This window comes from Pectinophora gossypiella, chromosome 10, assembly GCF_024362695.1.
Source record: "Pectinophora gossypiella chromosome 10, ilPecGoss1.1, whole genome shotgun sequence".
Lineage (NCBI taxonomy): Eukaryota > Metazoa > Arthropoda > Insecta > Lepidoptera > Gelechiidae > Pectinophora > Pectinophora gossypiella.
Genome location: NC_065413.1, coordinates 15261403 through 15276539, shown reverse-complemented (window position 1 = coordinate 15276539; position 15137 = coordinate 15261403). Strand labels below are relative to the sequence as shown.

General features: G+C 40.3%; 1 protein-coding gene across 2 annotated transcripts; it reads right to left on the bottom strand.

Annotated features, from left to right (window-relative positions):
* Nucleotides 1-427: 427 nt before the first annotated feature.
* On the bottom strand, nucleotides 428-15118 carry LOC126369947 (FAST kinase domain-containing protein 4). Of its 2 annotated transcripts, none has more exons than XM_050014550.1 (11): nucleotides 15016-15118; nucleotides 14629-14803; nucleotides 13514-13701; nucleotides 12678-12905; nucleotides 11646-11818; nucleotides 10377-10602; nucleotides 7976-8126; nucleotides 5843-6073; nucleotides 4910-4976; nucleotides 4547-4652; nucleotides 428-4017 (listed from the first exon to the last, which is right to left on the bottom strand). In XM_050014550.1, the coding sequence occupies exons 2-11, from the start codon at nucleotides 14801-14803 to the stop codon at nucleotides 3904-3906; spliced, it is 1659 nt and encodes a 552-aa protein (XP_049870507.1). In that variant the 5' UTR covers nucleotides 15016-15118; the 3' UTR covers nucleotides 428-3903. The 2 variants fall into 2 exon arrangements, with proteins under 2 accessions (XP_049870507.1, XP_049870508.1); XM_050014551.1 differs by having other exon boundaries at nucleotides 14638-14803.
* Nucleotides 15119-15137: the final 19 nt, after the last annotated feature.

The window sequence follows — 15137 nt, the reverse complement described above, 5'->3', positions numbered from 1 at the left end:
GTGCTAAGTCAGTTACTTAGAATCTTCTATTGTGTGGGGACCAATGACCGACCTTATCAACCCTGGCGACATGGTTACTATTGAGCCGCCGTAAGCCTATGACATGGCTCATCCAATCGCATATGACTCGTGGTTTTTAGGGTTCCAAACCTGAAAAGGAAAAACGGAACCCTTATAGGGTTACTTTCCGTTTGTCTTTGAAAACCCCTTTTCTCGTCCAAATACTGGAAACCACGTGATATCAATGATCTATGATCCAAACATGGATTCAAACTTATAAATCGGACTCAGTGGTTTAGATTTCGAGCCGTGATTCGAACCCGTGACATTATTGTAGATCAAAAAATAACATAAAACTACTACTACACTATAGGTCACACAATAATATAAAAATTACTTATATTAGTAGTGTAGTAGTTGTGTGCAGTAGCCCGGGCTACTAGCCGAAACGCCTCCACCAACCCGCAGTGGAGCAGCGTGGTGGAGTATGCTCCATACCCCCTCCTGTTGATTGAGGGGAGGCCTGTGACCAGCAACGGGACATAATATATAGGCTGTTTATGTTATATTTGTGTGTAGACGCAGTACAGTTACAAATGTTGGCAGTGCACCTAGCAAAAGACATAAGTATATATACTTACATTAAAATAAACTTCATAATTAAAAATTCAACTACACATTTAAGACAACTTAAAGAGGAAACAACGCAAGCGCCTTTATGAAAAATCACTTCCTGTTGTGATAATAATGTATTTTTAAGTTTTTGTATCCATCCATAGGGAACGCCCGTGCCCCAGCAGTGGGGACGTTAATGGGCTGGTGATGAATGAAGTTTTTGTATTGTATTGTAAGAAAATCACATGAAAATCTAATTTTGCAAAAAGGCGCTTACCTGGTTATCTCCATAAGGCGACGTTAATAAAGTACAAGAGGTTCTGTACAATAATTTGTTTACAAACATTTCTATCAATTTTGGTCTAACAAGCAGATGGTCGTTGCACTAATACATTTTTCATTAACCTGTTTAATCACATTTTGTATCTCACTTCCCATTAATAGTACAATCGGCATATCAGCAAAAGATTATACAGCAAAACAAGAAACAATGAATAATTCCGGTCGTCATTACAATTCTAGCAAGTTCCAGACATTTCCAAAGTACGGGATGAGGTGAATTGAGGTGCTTTGTCAAGTTTTCACTTCACACACAACACAATTACTGGCACTCGACAAATCTGAGTCGCAAAATTAAAGTTAATTAAGAGTACAAATTCAGATTTGACAGAAAAAAATAAAAATGCATTTATTTTATTTCCAAATCACTTTTAAAACACGTAAGTTTTACAGTACCCAAAATTCCGGGTAATCCCGGGATTTACTAATCAAATCCCGGGATGTAGTACACAAGTCCAGGTCTTTCCGGGATTTACAAAACAAATGCCGGGAAGTCCCGAAATTTACTAATAATATCCCGTGATTTAATACACAACACCACGGCTTTCCGGGATTTACTAAACAAATGCTGGCAATTCCCGGAATTTACTAATCAAATCCGGGGATTAAGTACACAAGCCCGGGGCTTTCCGGAATTTACTAAACAGAAACCGGGAATTCCCGGAATCTACAAATAAAATCCCGGGATTTAGTACACAAGTTCGGGGCTTTCCGGGATTTACCTACCAAATGCCGAGATTCCCGGAATTTACTAATCAAATCCCGGGATTTGGGTATTCTAGTATGTTTCATTCTTCATAAGTCTTGATTACGGAATTACGAACGTCTCTTAGAAGTGAAACACAAGTCAGGCCAGCGAATTATAATAAGCCAAGAGGAATATTTCAACAAGCCACGTAAGGACACTAAAAGATGGGCAGCGCCGGAAAGTTCTTTTCAAGGAGATGTTCTATCTATCCAGGTGATACGTTAATAACCTGGGGGGTTAAATAGGCAACATGGAAGCTATTTATTCATTATGTATAGAATTATGTTGCTACCTATATTGCTTCTCTTTATTTCGATCAGAATAATAAGGGCTGGAAGGTGTAATCGTGACCGAGTGTAATAAAAAGGGTCATCATTTATACCCAAAAATAAAGATAAAATATACATAATTGGGTCGTTCTTCTTTTTTATCGACAATAAAAAGACATTTTCTCAATTTATCGGATTTAACATCTTTAAAATTATAACGGCATTAAATATTTTAAAACATCATATAAAGATGTGCCTGTAGAGGACTATTTAGTGGTTCTCTTTATCTTGGTAACATACTTTTCTTTGTAGACGCATTCCAAAAAATATTGTGACAGAGTGGTCCTTTTCATCGGAGACAGCATTTCAATTTACCACTCTGTCACAGAATTTTGTGAAAAACAATCAAGCTACTTTAAGGACTAATTGAGGAACCGATTAGTATTTTGCTTGTATTTTGAGTATAATAAGATAACTATATTAGCAGAACGAAGGACAGATCATTGTCGATAAAAAAGAAGAACGACTCAATTATGTACGTTATCCATGAAATTAGAAGGTTAAACGATGGAAAATCTTTAACACCATCTATGTTTTTGAGGTCTAAAAAGTCCCTTATTGACGCTAATTTGACATTTGCGCATAAAAAAGTAAGTGCACAATGACAAATAGCAATATTGATTTTTTAGATGAATGACTTTGCTGTGGCCTTTAACCCCTTGATTTCTGAGGCGACTGCTCACCTCCATAGGTACTACGAGCGCGAGCTGTGCCTGTCAGTCTCTAACGCACAGGTCCAGATCTAAAAAAAAGACTTAAGGGTTTTTTTTTTCGTTTTCTGTGAATGCCATCGTATTCTACATATAGATTATGTACAACATTTATTCACTGAATACGTAAAAAAGAAAAAAAAACGCCTAAAAAGTTTAAGTTTTTTTTTGTAAATCGGCGCATAATTATCCTTGGCATATTAAAATAAAGGTGAACGCGGGCCTAGACGCGCCGCAGGAGTCGCACGCGACGAAGTCGTCGCATTTTTTAAATATTTGTACGAAATCGTATGTTATCAAGTGTTCCCTCCTTACAATATGAGGTCCTTTAAGCGAAGCGTGAAGAAGCACCTAGTAGGCCAGTATGGTAGTCGCAACTGATTCGAAACTGATAGCTTGGTCACACCTACCGAGTGGACGCGCGAGACATTGCGGGAAAGCGCGGGGTTGATACTCGGCCTAGCAAATAGAACAGGGGTCGAGTAACTATCTCGCCAAATAACTCGGCCGAGCGCTCAGCCGTGCACTCATCGTAATGTTCATACACAACGAGTACTCGGCCGAGCGCACTGTCTCGCTCGTCCACTCGGTAGGTGTGATCAAGGCATGACTCATTGCGTTGCTTTTCAGTAGCTACTGCAATTAGGGCTTCTCTATGTTTACCATCAGGGATAGTTGAGCCTGATGGTAAACATAGAGAAGCCCTAAAGTTGAAGAGCTCAAGACCACGACGCGGCTCTCCTCGATATGCCGGAATCGTGCCCTAAGCTTTTTCGGACATATTATGTCTCCGAAGCACAGTCTGGAGAAGCAGATCATCGTTGGGCAAATGGATAGCAAACGTGCGCGAGGAAGGGCGCCTACGAGTTGGTCTGACATCGTGAAGAGGATGGTGGGCGGCAGCATACAGAGGGCGGTCCACAAAGCATATAGCCGTACCGAGTGGAAAACCATAACCTGTGGTCGCGATCCTCAGCAGTGAGGGAGACAAAGAAGAAGATAGTTGAGCCAATATACTCGGCCCATAAAAAAAAAATCGCGGCGCAAGACCGCAAAATTTACCGCAAAATGGCTCCTGCGTCGCGACGTGCGCGTTCACCTCACACCGCCTACACGCTGTGACGACTTAGTTTGTACATTATATAAATTAATTGCTATGCTGTTACGTGCGTGTGCCAACCAGTTCCCGTAGTCGCTTCTCTATGTATTGTACCCGGGTCACCAGCTTGTCCTTCGGGTTGAACTCCGTGTAGGGAACCTGTAGTACTTTGTAACCCTGGAAGAAGGGATAACAATATTAATACTTTAAGGGTGGTATTAATAAACTAATCTCACCTTCGAGATTGCCCTCAAGATCCCTCAAGATTGATCTCTATATAAGGCCGCCTGTTGAGCTTTTCTGTATATGTTGTCCTTATCTCTGTTTTTGTGTCCATTGTGCTCAATAGAAAGAAGAAAGAAAGAAAGAAAGAAAATATTTATTTCCATATTGGACGCCACATTTACAAACTTACATTACAGAAATAAAAAAAAATAGAAAAAAAAAACAAAGACAAAAAGACAAATAATACAGACATTAAATACTCAATGGAGGCGCCCAAAATAAAAAAAGGATCTCCCTCAGCATAATGCCGAGACACGTGCTTAGCACGGGCCGCGGCGCTGGTATTATGGGAGACCTATCAATCTTTATTGATTTTATCTATCTATCTACCGGAAAACGAATCTAATAGTGTATTTAATTAGATTTTGAAATAGGCCTCTAGATTTACAAGGAACAATGTATTGGATACATATGAAATTACCTTAAGTTGTAGTAATCTAGTATAAAGCTGGTTGACTCCCAGCGGCACCACAGTCTTACGCGTCATGTCGTGGTAATCAAGCCCCAGTACTGCTATCCTGAACACACTGCGAACAAACCAACCTCACAATTAATTAAATGATTCTGCGGCGAACAACACACACACATAAACTCACGCCCATTTCCCACCGGGGTAAGTAGAGACTATTCAATTCCATTGGCTTCGATCCTGACACACTTCTCTTGCTTCCTCCACATTCATCAATCGTTTCATACACACACGCCGGTTGAGAGTAGATCGTACTGAACCTTTTCTAAGGACATCTCCAATTTACAATTGGACTTGAAAAAATGCAAATCTTACTCTTGGCTTTTAGCGGCTTTTTCTAAGGGTACCGGGTGGCATTTGGCATCTACTGCAAACTCCGCATCTGAAATAAAGAATTCAATTGAAAAGACGTACGTCGTGTCTTAAAACAAATTCTTCAGCTTCCAGAACATTCTCTCTTAACTTTCCAGAACCATCTATCTCAATGAGAGACTTTCCAGACTTTTAGATGACGCTGTAAAGATTTTCCTTCGATAACCTTCTAATTTCCCCCGCAACCCGCAGTGGAGCAGCGTGGTGGAGTATGTTCCATACCCCCTCCGGTTGATTGAGGGGAGGCCTGTGCCCAGCAGTGGGACACAGGCTGTTTATTTTAACCTTCTAATTTCATGGATAACAGACATATGCATCTTTTATCTTTGATTTTGGGTATAAATGATGACCCTTTTTATTACACTCAGGCACAACACATCTTCCACCCATTATTATTCTGATCGAAATAAAGAGAAGCAATATAGGTAGCACCATAATTCTATACATAATGAATAGCTTCTATGGTGCCTATTTAACCCCCCTGGTTACCAACACATCGCCTGGATAGATAGAACATCTCCTTGGAAAGAACTTCCCGGCGCTACCCATCTTCTTTTTTAGTGTCCTTACGTGGCCTGTTGAAATATTCCTCTCCCAAATAAAGAGAAGCAATATAGGTAGCAACATAAATACATAATGTGATCCAAATATCAAGCAACAATTATTTTTATATGTATAATTATGCTTCTGCCATTACATTATATTTTTGAATAATTATGTACTCTAGTAATGAATATATAGGTAATTACCACGTTAAATCTCGAAAACGCGATCTATATTATTTATGGGGAACTTAGTCGTAGCATTATCTCTTAAGAACCCAGAACATTCTCTTTTAAGTTTCCAGAACATTCTCTTAACTTTTTCTTCACTCACCATACAAGAACCCCATGTTGGAGTTACACTCCCGCTTCAAGAAGGAGTCAGCGGAGACCAGACTCTTGAAGGTGTCCATGATGCTGTGCACGTATAGAGCCTTCTCCTTGGTGTGCAGTAGCGGCACTCCTACGCACACGTCCTCCGGCAGGCGCGGCGCCTGCGCACCGCAGGTGGCTAACACGTACGCGTCTATTATCATTAGTTTGCGGCGGGATGGGATCGGGATTTCTAGAAACAAAATTGCAAATGTATAACACAACATAATATCCCGCCAAGGATGTTAGGGAGCTCCGTAACCGTACCCGTAACTATCGGATATCCGATATAATAAAATAACCGTAACCGAATCCGAAATAAACGTTTCGGATAATATTGGATAGCGACCGCTGCCAATGCCGACACACAAGGCTCGCGTATTATTTGTTTTTTTTTCTTCTTTTGTCGTAATTATATAACATTATAACTTGTCGTTATAAATAAAACCACTTTATAATAAAATAAAATAAAATAAAAATTACTTATTTGTAGGTTTTACTTTTGAAATTCCTTAAAAAAATATATATCCGTAACCTAAATTATCTGAAACTAACGGATTATCCGAAATAATTTATTGTCCGTAGCTATCCGTAACCGTGTCCGGTATAATAATCATTCTTATATCCATATCCAATCCGTATCCGAAATTTCATATCCATAACATCCCTGTATCACGCCTGTGTCCCCGAAAGGGTAAGCAGATTTGTATAGTATATAAGCACTACGCGCCAGCTATGATACATAAATGGATAAATGTCTTAGTGCACTCTAGTTGTGTGCGTTTTAGTGTGCAACAGCATGTACCCGAGCAGTAAGAAAATAGGTAATTAACGCATTAAATCTGCACAGAACCTCACTGATCGCTGTATGTACGCCTAGGTCATCCTTTTCCAACTCTACTACTAAACATCATATATTTTTTTCGTAATACTTAATGGATCTTTACGAGCCGTGGTAGCTCAATTGATGGAACGCTTGCCTCTCACTTTAAGGTCGCAGGTTCGAAGCCCAGCACAGGCCTAAACCAATGCACGTCGAATTCGTTTTCGAATTCACGTTTGGATCATAAATGATTATCACGTGCTCAGCGTTGAAGGAAAACATCGTGAGGAAACCCACATTCCCGAGAATTACTTTTTGGGAGGTATGTGATCTAACATGTATTGGGCTGGCTTTCCCTTCGCGGGTTGGAAATTTTCGGAGGTATGTGACCTGTCTGACCTTCCAACTCGCGAAGAGAAAACCAGCTCTATTATTGAATCTCAAGTAGTTACACTTTAATAGTAATTTTTTCTTCATCATTAAATTTAACAGCGACGCTCTTGTCGGTGTAGCATTCTCCATGCCACTTTTTAGGGAAACATAGGGCAGTGGTTTCCCTCTTGCCTTCCGTAAACTACATAAATATATATTATTTTGTCAAACGTGTGGTTTTGTTTTGTGGAATCATGGTTTCCCAGTTCGCAGAACGCTTGCCTCTCACTTTGAGGTTCGCAGGTTCAAATCCAGTAATAACCAATGATTGTCGAATTTGTTTTCGAATTCATGTTTAGATCATATATGATTATAACGTGCTCAGTGGTGAAGGAAAACATCGTGAGGAAACCCACATTCCCGAGAATTACTTTTTGGGAGGTATGTGACCTAACATGCATTGGGCTGATTTGCTCTTCGCGGGTTGGAAGGTCACACAGGCAGTCGCTTCTGTAAAAAACCGGACCTGTGAAATCTTCAGGTTAGGTTAGCGCACCCTGTGAAAAACGGGACAATGCTAGGGACAGACAATGATGATGAATTAACGGCTCTTTGCTTTGGCTTACCTGGAAGTCTCCAAATAGACTTCGGACTCAGGTGGGCCGAAGTAAGGACAATTTGTTTAGGTGGGGTTTCTCGGATGGCTCGGACATAAAGTGCAAGTGCGGCACTGTTCCCCAAACGATGGAACATCTTACATCGTGTCCTGCGTGCCCGAACACCTGCACGCGGGAGGTTCTGATGAGCGCTGCAGATAGCGCCATACTTGTTGCCAAGTTTTGGGCCGATACTATTTTGCTTGCCATCGACACGATAAGAAGAAGAAGAACGGCTCTTTACCTCCAGCGGAAAGCAGTTTGTCGATGAACTCCGGTTTGAGCGTAGAAATGAGGTGCGCCGGCTCAGCTTTGTTCAACGTCAGCAGGGAGAACACCAGGTCCAGCCACGCTGAGGACTTGGCCATCTCTTCCTCTTTTAGTTGCTGTGCCGCCTATGGACAGAATTGAATATAGAATAATATACGTAGAATAGAATAAACTATACTATTGCTTACTAACTATTGACAGCCTCCATGGTCTAGTGGTTAGAGCGTTAGGCTCACCATCTGGAGGTCCGGGTTCGATTCCTGATGGGGACATTGTCGAAATCACCTTGTGAGACTGTCCTTTGTTTGGTAAGGACTTTTCAGGTTTGAATCACCTGATTGTCCGAAAAAGTAAGATGATTCCGTGCTTCGGAGGGCACGTTAAGCCGTTGGTCCCGGCTATTAGCCGTAAAAACACCTCCACCAACCCGCAGTGGAGCAGCGTGGTGGAGTATGCTCCATACCCCCTCCGTTTGATTGAGGGGAGGCCTGTGCTCAGCAGTGGGACGTATATAGGCAGTTTATATTAGAATAAACTATATTCCGAAAACAGTGAAGGTTACACTATTCAAAATGTTATTCAAAATTCTAGATTAAGTAAATTAAATTCATCTTTTTTGGGGTTATGTATACATTTTTACAATAAAATACCAGATAATATTTTAAATTCGTCAGAAAATAAATTTAAAGCTCATGTGAAGCTTACTTTATTGAAAAAAACTTTTTATAAGGTTAATTATTACCTAAATGATAAAAATGTCTGGTATTGAATGTGTTTCTATAGTTATTAAATAACTTGTAATCTATACCCTCATTGATTTAAAAGATGTGTTGCTGTTGCAGTTTCTTGTCATTACTTCTCAGCCAAAACACCTTGCGAAATGACGTAAATTCAAAAATGTTACACTGACCTTCAACAAGTTTATCCATGATAATTACGTTGAATAAATGATTCTGATTTTTGATACAAAAGTTCTTACATAAATTAAGATTAACAATTTATGACTAGTAGCCAACACTGCCCAGGGAAATGGGACTGACTCAGCATATTGTTGCTAAGAGTATGGTACGAGTACCCAATCTCACCAACACTGATATTCTGCCAGTACCTAACTTGCGCCTATTATTTGATACCATTTTGTAGTAAATGTAGAATTAAACATGCCAACAAAAACCATACCCTGTCTTGTTTAAAAAAAATCTTAACGTGTGGGTTATGAGGTGGATTACCAACCTCATCAACCCTGGTGTCAGGGTTACTATTCAGCCGCCAAAGGCCCCTGACATGGCTCAAGTAATGACTTCGTACTTTCATTAGTAAGTAGTAACCAAGGCTAACGGCTTAACGTGCCTTCCGAAGCCCGGATCATCATGATATGTCCCCATCGAGAATCGAACCCAGGACCGATTGTTACCTTAATTAACTTAATATTAATTTGCATCTGATGTATATGATTACCTATTGTTACCTTAATTAACTTAATATTAATTTGCATCTGATGTATATGATTACCTATTGTTACCTTAATTAACTTAATATTAATTTGCATCTGATGTATATGATTGGTTATTTGCAAATAAATGAATTGAATTGAATTGATTATGACGTGTGATTTTGTGAAACTTACCTTAAACAAGGCATCGCTCTCGGGCGGGGTGAAGTCGAGTGTAGCCAAGGTGACGACGGCGGAGGCGACATCACTCGCTCGACAGATGTCCATATGTGACGTCATCCAGTCACACAGAGCTGTGAGGCGTTGTTCATGGCTTGAGTCCCTAGATTATGTCAATGACGTTTGATTTTGGGAAACTTACCTTAAACAAGGCATCGCTCTCGGGCGGGGTGAAGTCGAGTGTAGCCAAGGTGACGACGGCGGAGGCGACATCACTCGCTCGACAGATGTCCATATGTGACGTCATCCAGTCACACAGAGCTGTGAGGCGTTGTTCATGGCTTGAGTCCCTAGATTATGTCAATGACGTTTGATTTTGGGAAACTTACCTTAAACAAGGCATCGCTCTCGGGCGGGGTGAAGTCGAGTGTAGCCAAGGTGACGACGGCGGAGGCGACATCACTCGCTCGACAGATGTCCATATGTGACGTCATCCAGTCACACAGAGCTGTGAGGCGTTGTTCATGGCTTGAGTCCCTAGATTATGTCAATGACGTTTGATTTTGGGAAACTTACCTTAAACAAGGCATCGCTCTCGGGCGGGGTGAAGTCGAGTGTAGCCAAGGTGACGACGGCGGAGGCGACATCACTCGCTCGACAGATGTCCATATGTGACCTCATCCAGTCACACAGAGCTGTGAGGCGTTGTTCATGGCTTGAGTCCCTAGATTATGTCAATGACGTTTGATTTTGGGAAACTTACCTTAAACAAGGCATCGCTCTCGGGCGGGGTGAAGTCGAGTGTAGCCAAGGTGACGACGGCGGAGGCGACATCACTCGCTCGACAGATGTCCATATGTGACCTCATCCAGTCACACAGAGCTGTGAGGCACTGTTCGTGGCGGTACTTCAGGAGCCCCAGGGAGATGAGGACTGAGTTCACTACTGCTGGCCTATCCTGGTTTGATGGTAGACTCTCTATTACGTCGCTGTTGAGGAAAATATCACAGTTAATTTAGGGTTTTCATAAGTTGATCACCCGATAAAACATAGATAATTGATAACATGTGGTTTCCAGGATTTGTCCATTGCCCAGTTAATAGACTCGCCTATACATGTCCCACTGCTGGGCACAGGCGTCCCCTCAATCAACCGGAGGGGGTATGGAGCATACTCCACCACGCTGCTCTAGTGCGGGTGGGTGGAGGTGTTTGGGTTAGTAGCCCGGCACCAACGGCTTAGCGTGCCTTCCGAAGCATATTACTTTTTCTTTTTTTTTGAGGGGGGGGGGGAGCCCCCTATTACACGGACTTAAACATAGCTGGCGAGTAGTGGATGTATAACATAAATAATTGATATAATGGTTTTCAGGATCGCCTGTATGTCAGTTCCATACTTTTCCGACGGAAAATTCCACTTGATATCAACTCAGAATCATGGTCTGAATCATCCCTCAAAGTTTTCGTTACGATGTCACTAACACCCTTTATATACCCACTACACGCCAGCTATGTTTAAGTCCCATGTAATAGGGGGCGAGCCTATTAACTGGGGACAAATCCTGGAAACCACGTGATATCAATTATCTATGACCTAAACATGAATTCGAACTCATAGAGTCGAATTCAACAGTTTATAGCTCGAAATATAATAATAATTCTCGTTAATTGAAAAATAAATTAGCTTCAACTAGAAAACTCAAATAGCACTCAATACTTGCATATACGGCCTATTGTGGCCGCCTTTCTACTGTGGCGGACCCAACTAGTTGGCCAGCTGGTTCCGCCCACATGCAACAGATGGCGCCACATTCAATAATGCAGTCTTGAAGCAGTCGTGAAACGCGATATCGAAGTTTACACAGCAAGTCGCATATATACAACTTCCAACATAACACCGTTGGATCGTAGATCCCTAGTCACACTATCACCAATTAGCGCGATTATCACCAATAGGTGACGAACTTATTTTACTCGCTAGAAAGTTAAAAATAATTCTAAAAGTATTATTAAAAACTATTTCGTCCACCTACTTGCATATCCTGTCCAGCAACAAAGGGTCAGGAAAGTTGAGGGAGGACATACAGAAGAGAAGATCAGCTGATTTCTTGAGGTCGATGATCTCGGGCTGTTTGGTGATGTTGTGCGACAACGCGCGCAGCAGCGGCGTGCTGCGGCGACCCTTCTGGTGCAGGGCTTTCATTACCTGCGAGCAAAGAATAACATACATACATATACTGACGCCTGAGCTATGTGGGCACAGCCACAAGCAATCAAAGACAACTTACAGCCACTGTTGATAGGAAGTTCTTCTTCTTCTATCGTGTGGGTTGTAAGGTGAATTACCAACCTCATCAACCCTGGTGTCAGGGTTACTATTGAGCCGCCAAAGGCCCCTGACATGGCTCATGTAACGACTACCTACTTACATCAGTAAGTAGTAACCGGGACCAACGGCTTAACGTGCCCTCCGAAGCACGGATCATCTTACTTTCGGACAATCTGGTGATCAGCCAGTAATGTCCTAACCAAACTAGGGATCACAAAGTGATATTTGTGATATGTCCCCACCGGGATTCGAACCCGGGACCTCCGGATCGTGAGCCCAACGCTCAACCACTGGACCACGGATGCCGTTATGATAGGAAGTTAAAAGATGGATTTAATGATAGGTGATCATATAATGCTGCATCATATTAGAGAAGACACAATCTTTGTGGCAGCTTTTACATTGTGATGTGGAAGAGTAGCTGCTTCTTCTTTTCGTGTGGATGGTAAGATGGGTGACTGACTTCAAATTCAAAATATTTATTTCGGAAACTAGTCCATATTTTGTTAGTAACAAAAAGCTTAACCTAGTATTAATAACAGATTCACTTCAATATTGGTTGTTATAGTTGTACAAGCCTATCTAATTGACCAGTTAGTTCCGCCCACACAACAGAGATGGCGCTTATCGGCTCTGAAACGCGCTAACGGAGTTATCACAGCGCGATGCACTACCGACTTTTGTTTAACTATGACCATATTTATTACGCGTAATATTAAGGAAACTGGATAATAACCTTAACCATCTGCGGCATGGAGAGGTTCATGATGAGCCGGGCAGCCTCATCATCACCTGTGATGCCCAGCACCGTGCTCAGGTCTTCTGCCATGGTCAGCGAGCTCATAGCATGTGCTGTAGGTGTCCGAGCGAGTATACGGCACAGCTTCAGAAACCGGGGGTCTTTCTCGAACTCTGCAAGCTTCACTTTGTTTGAACTCGACCATTCTGATAATACTGATACCATCTGGAAGAGAAATAAATGACTGTTTAGTATCATATCAATATCACAAGTACATAATAGGCAATATATCACAACAAAACATAATATAAATGAAGTTTGACTCGTACTCTCTGAAATATGTATGATAATCCAGAATCTTCTGAAACTTTAGACATCATAAAGGTGAAGAGTGGAGATAAACCTTTGTGTAGAGATCGGACAATACTAGCTATAACATAATATATATATTTTTCTAATTTTTAATGAGGCTTTGAATATCCTGAGTGATCATGCCAGCTTCATAGGTGCTTTCGTGTACCTATCCCTTAGGCAAGGGATTGGTCAACCAGAAAATATAATCCTTTTACATGATAGTGGCTCTGCCAACCAACCACTGCCAACATAATATAGATAGATAGATAGATATAGCCTTTATTATGGACTTATTGTAACATTTTTTTTTTTTATTTTATTTTTTTTTTTAACATAATATATAAACCTTAAATTATCATTAAAAATATACAGAACTAACATATAATATAAATGTGGAACGGCCATAAAACTATATTTACATGTAAGAAAAACCCATTAATACCCTAATCCTGAAATAAATAAGTTATACATAAAACTACCTTCAAAGCATGTCTCCGGGATACAACAGGGTTTTCAGCTACAAGTAGTAGGCTGTTGATGTCAGTTGCCTTCAGGATCTGGTTGTCAAGCTGCTGTAGCCGACTCAGCTTCGCCGACTTCGGACTCGGCCTCTTTGTCTCTGCTGACTCCGGGGTGTTTAGTGACGCAAATGCTGCTGCTACTAGACCTGAAGTAATAACAATAATAAACAATGAGTACCATGTTCACGTGTAAATAATAATTTTAAACATTGTTTGTCTCGTTACGTTCTCTTCATTACATTTTTTTTGTTACTCCTCTTTTAATTTAATTTTTTAAATTTTTTAAATGGTTACTTAATTAAATCTTGTGGCGCTTTCCTCTTCAGTCTCAAAAATTTGTTTGGGTTTCTCATTAGCTCCACTGCCATTTCATTTGGGTGGTTTTCCAGCCTGTTTTTGTACTTTGATATATTACTTTTGATTTCTTCCTTGACCGTTTTTATTTCTTCTTTTCTTCATTACATAATACTGGTTTTATTTTGACCACTTTTTGATGACCTCACAACCAATACAAACGTAGACCAGAGTACAAGAGCAATTTGAAAAAGAAGAGCAGGCAGCGTCTTAAGTATTAGAGTTTTACAACGGGAACATTCCCACTTTGGGAATATTCCTGGAATCGGCACATCACTGATCTCAAAGCAGAATTTCCATACAAATTCCTTTGAAAATTTTAGTTTTCACATTTTGTAAAAAGTATCACGTTTGACTAAGTTTGTGGTGTATTACACACTACAACTTCGATGACAGCGATAAATGGGTCTTCTTGATCATATTGATGGGAAATAAATGCAGGTGTACTGTCATTAAAAAGAAAATCATAACACTTTCAATCAGATAATAAACACAAATAAGTTTAACAAAGTATCAATTTTGTTAACATTATAAAGTGAACAAAATTTCAGAAGTTGGTAGTAGGATATTACAGAAAGTTTTGAACTAAAATGTTTTATTTTATAGTTACAAAAACAAAATAAGTACCGTGATGGTCAGTCTACACAATTTAAATTACATATATCAGAAATAAGTTCACTACAGAGTTAACAAAATAATAATTTTGATACTTTGCCCACCTCTATTACCAGAAGTGTCTTTGTCCAAATCCACTGCAGATGGCTTAGCCGGCTTATCGGGGACACTTTTCACCTCCGACTTGTCTGTTTTGTACAACGTTGCTCCAGCACTTGAATATTTTCTGATTGTGGATCTTGTTCCTAACCTCCAAACCAACCCACTGAATTTCAACATCTAAAACGCAACATAAACATTAGCCATGAAATGTGAAGAGAAAAGGATGTCGCAAATTGTTGTAATATAGCATAAAATAATAAAATTATATAGAAAACCAGCGAAAGAACATGTAAAATATAGCATCTTACATCACAAGTTAAAACTTAATTTTCACACAAATCATTGCTCAAACTTAATGAAATAACATCTTTATGATATGCTCAACATACCTTGTGATTGAATTAATATAGATAGTTATGAAAATAAACAGAATTTAATGCATTTACGGAATATTAAACCTCGTATACCCTTTTGACAAAACTGTCAAAGTGGCTGTCAAAATTATCAGTTG

Excerpts from the sequence above, each read along its gene's own strand:
- LOC126369947 (XM_050014550.1), bottom strand. The coding sequence starts at position 14,803 with ATGTTGAAATTCAGTGGGTTGGTTTGGAGGTTAGGAACAAGATCCACA. Across the intron at positions 13,702-14,628 it reads AGACACTTCTGGTAATAGAG|GTCTAGTAGCAGCAGCATTT; the intron begins GTGGGCAAAGTA and ends TTATTACTTCAG. Across the intron at positions 8,127-10,376 it reads AGAGCGATGCCTTGTTTAAG|GCGGCACAGCAACTAAAAGA; the intron begins GTAAGTTTCCCA and ends TTCTGTCCATAG.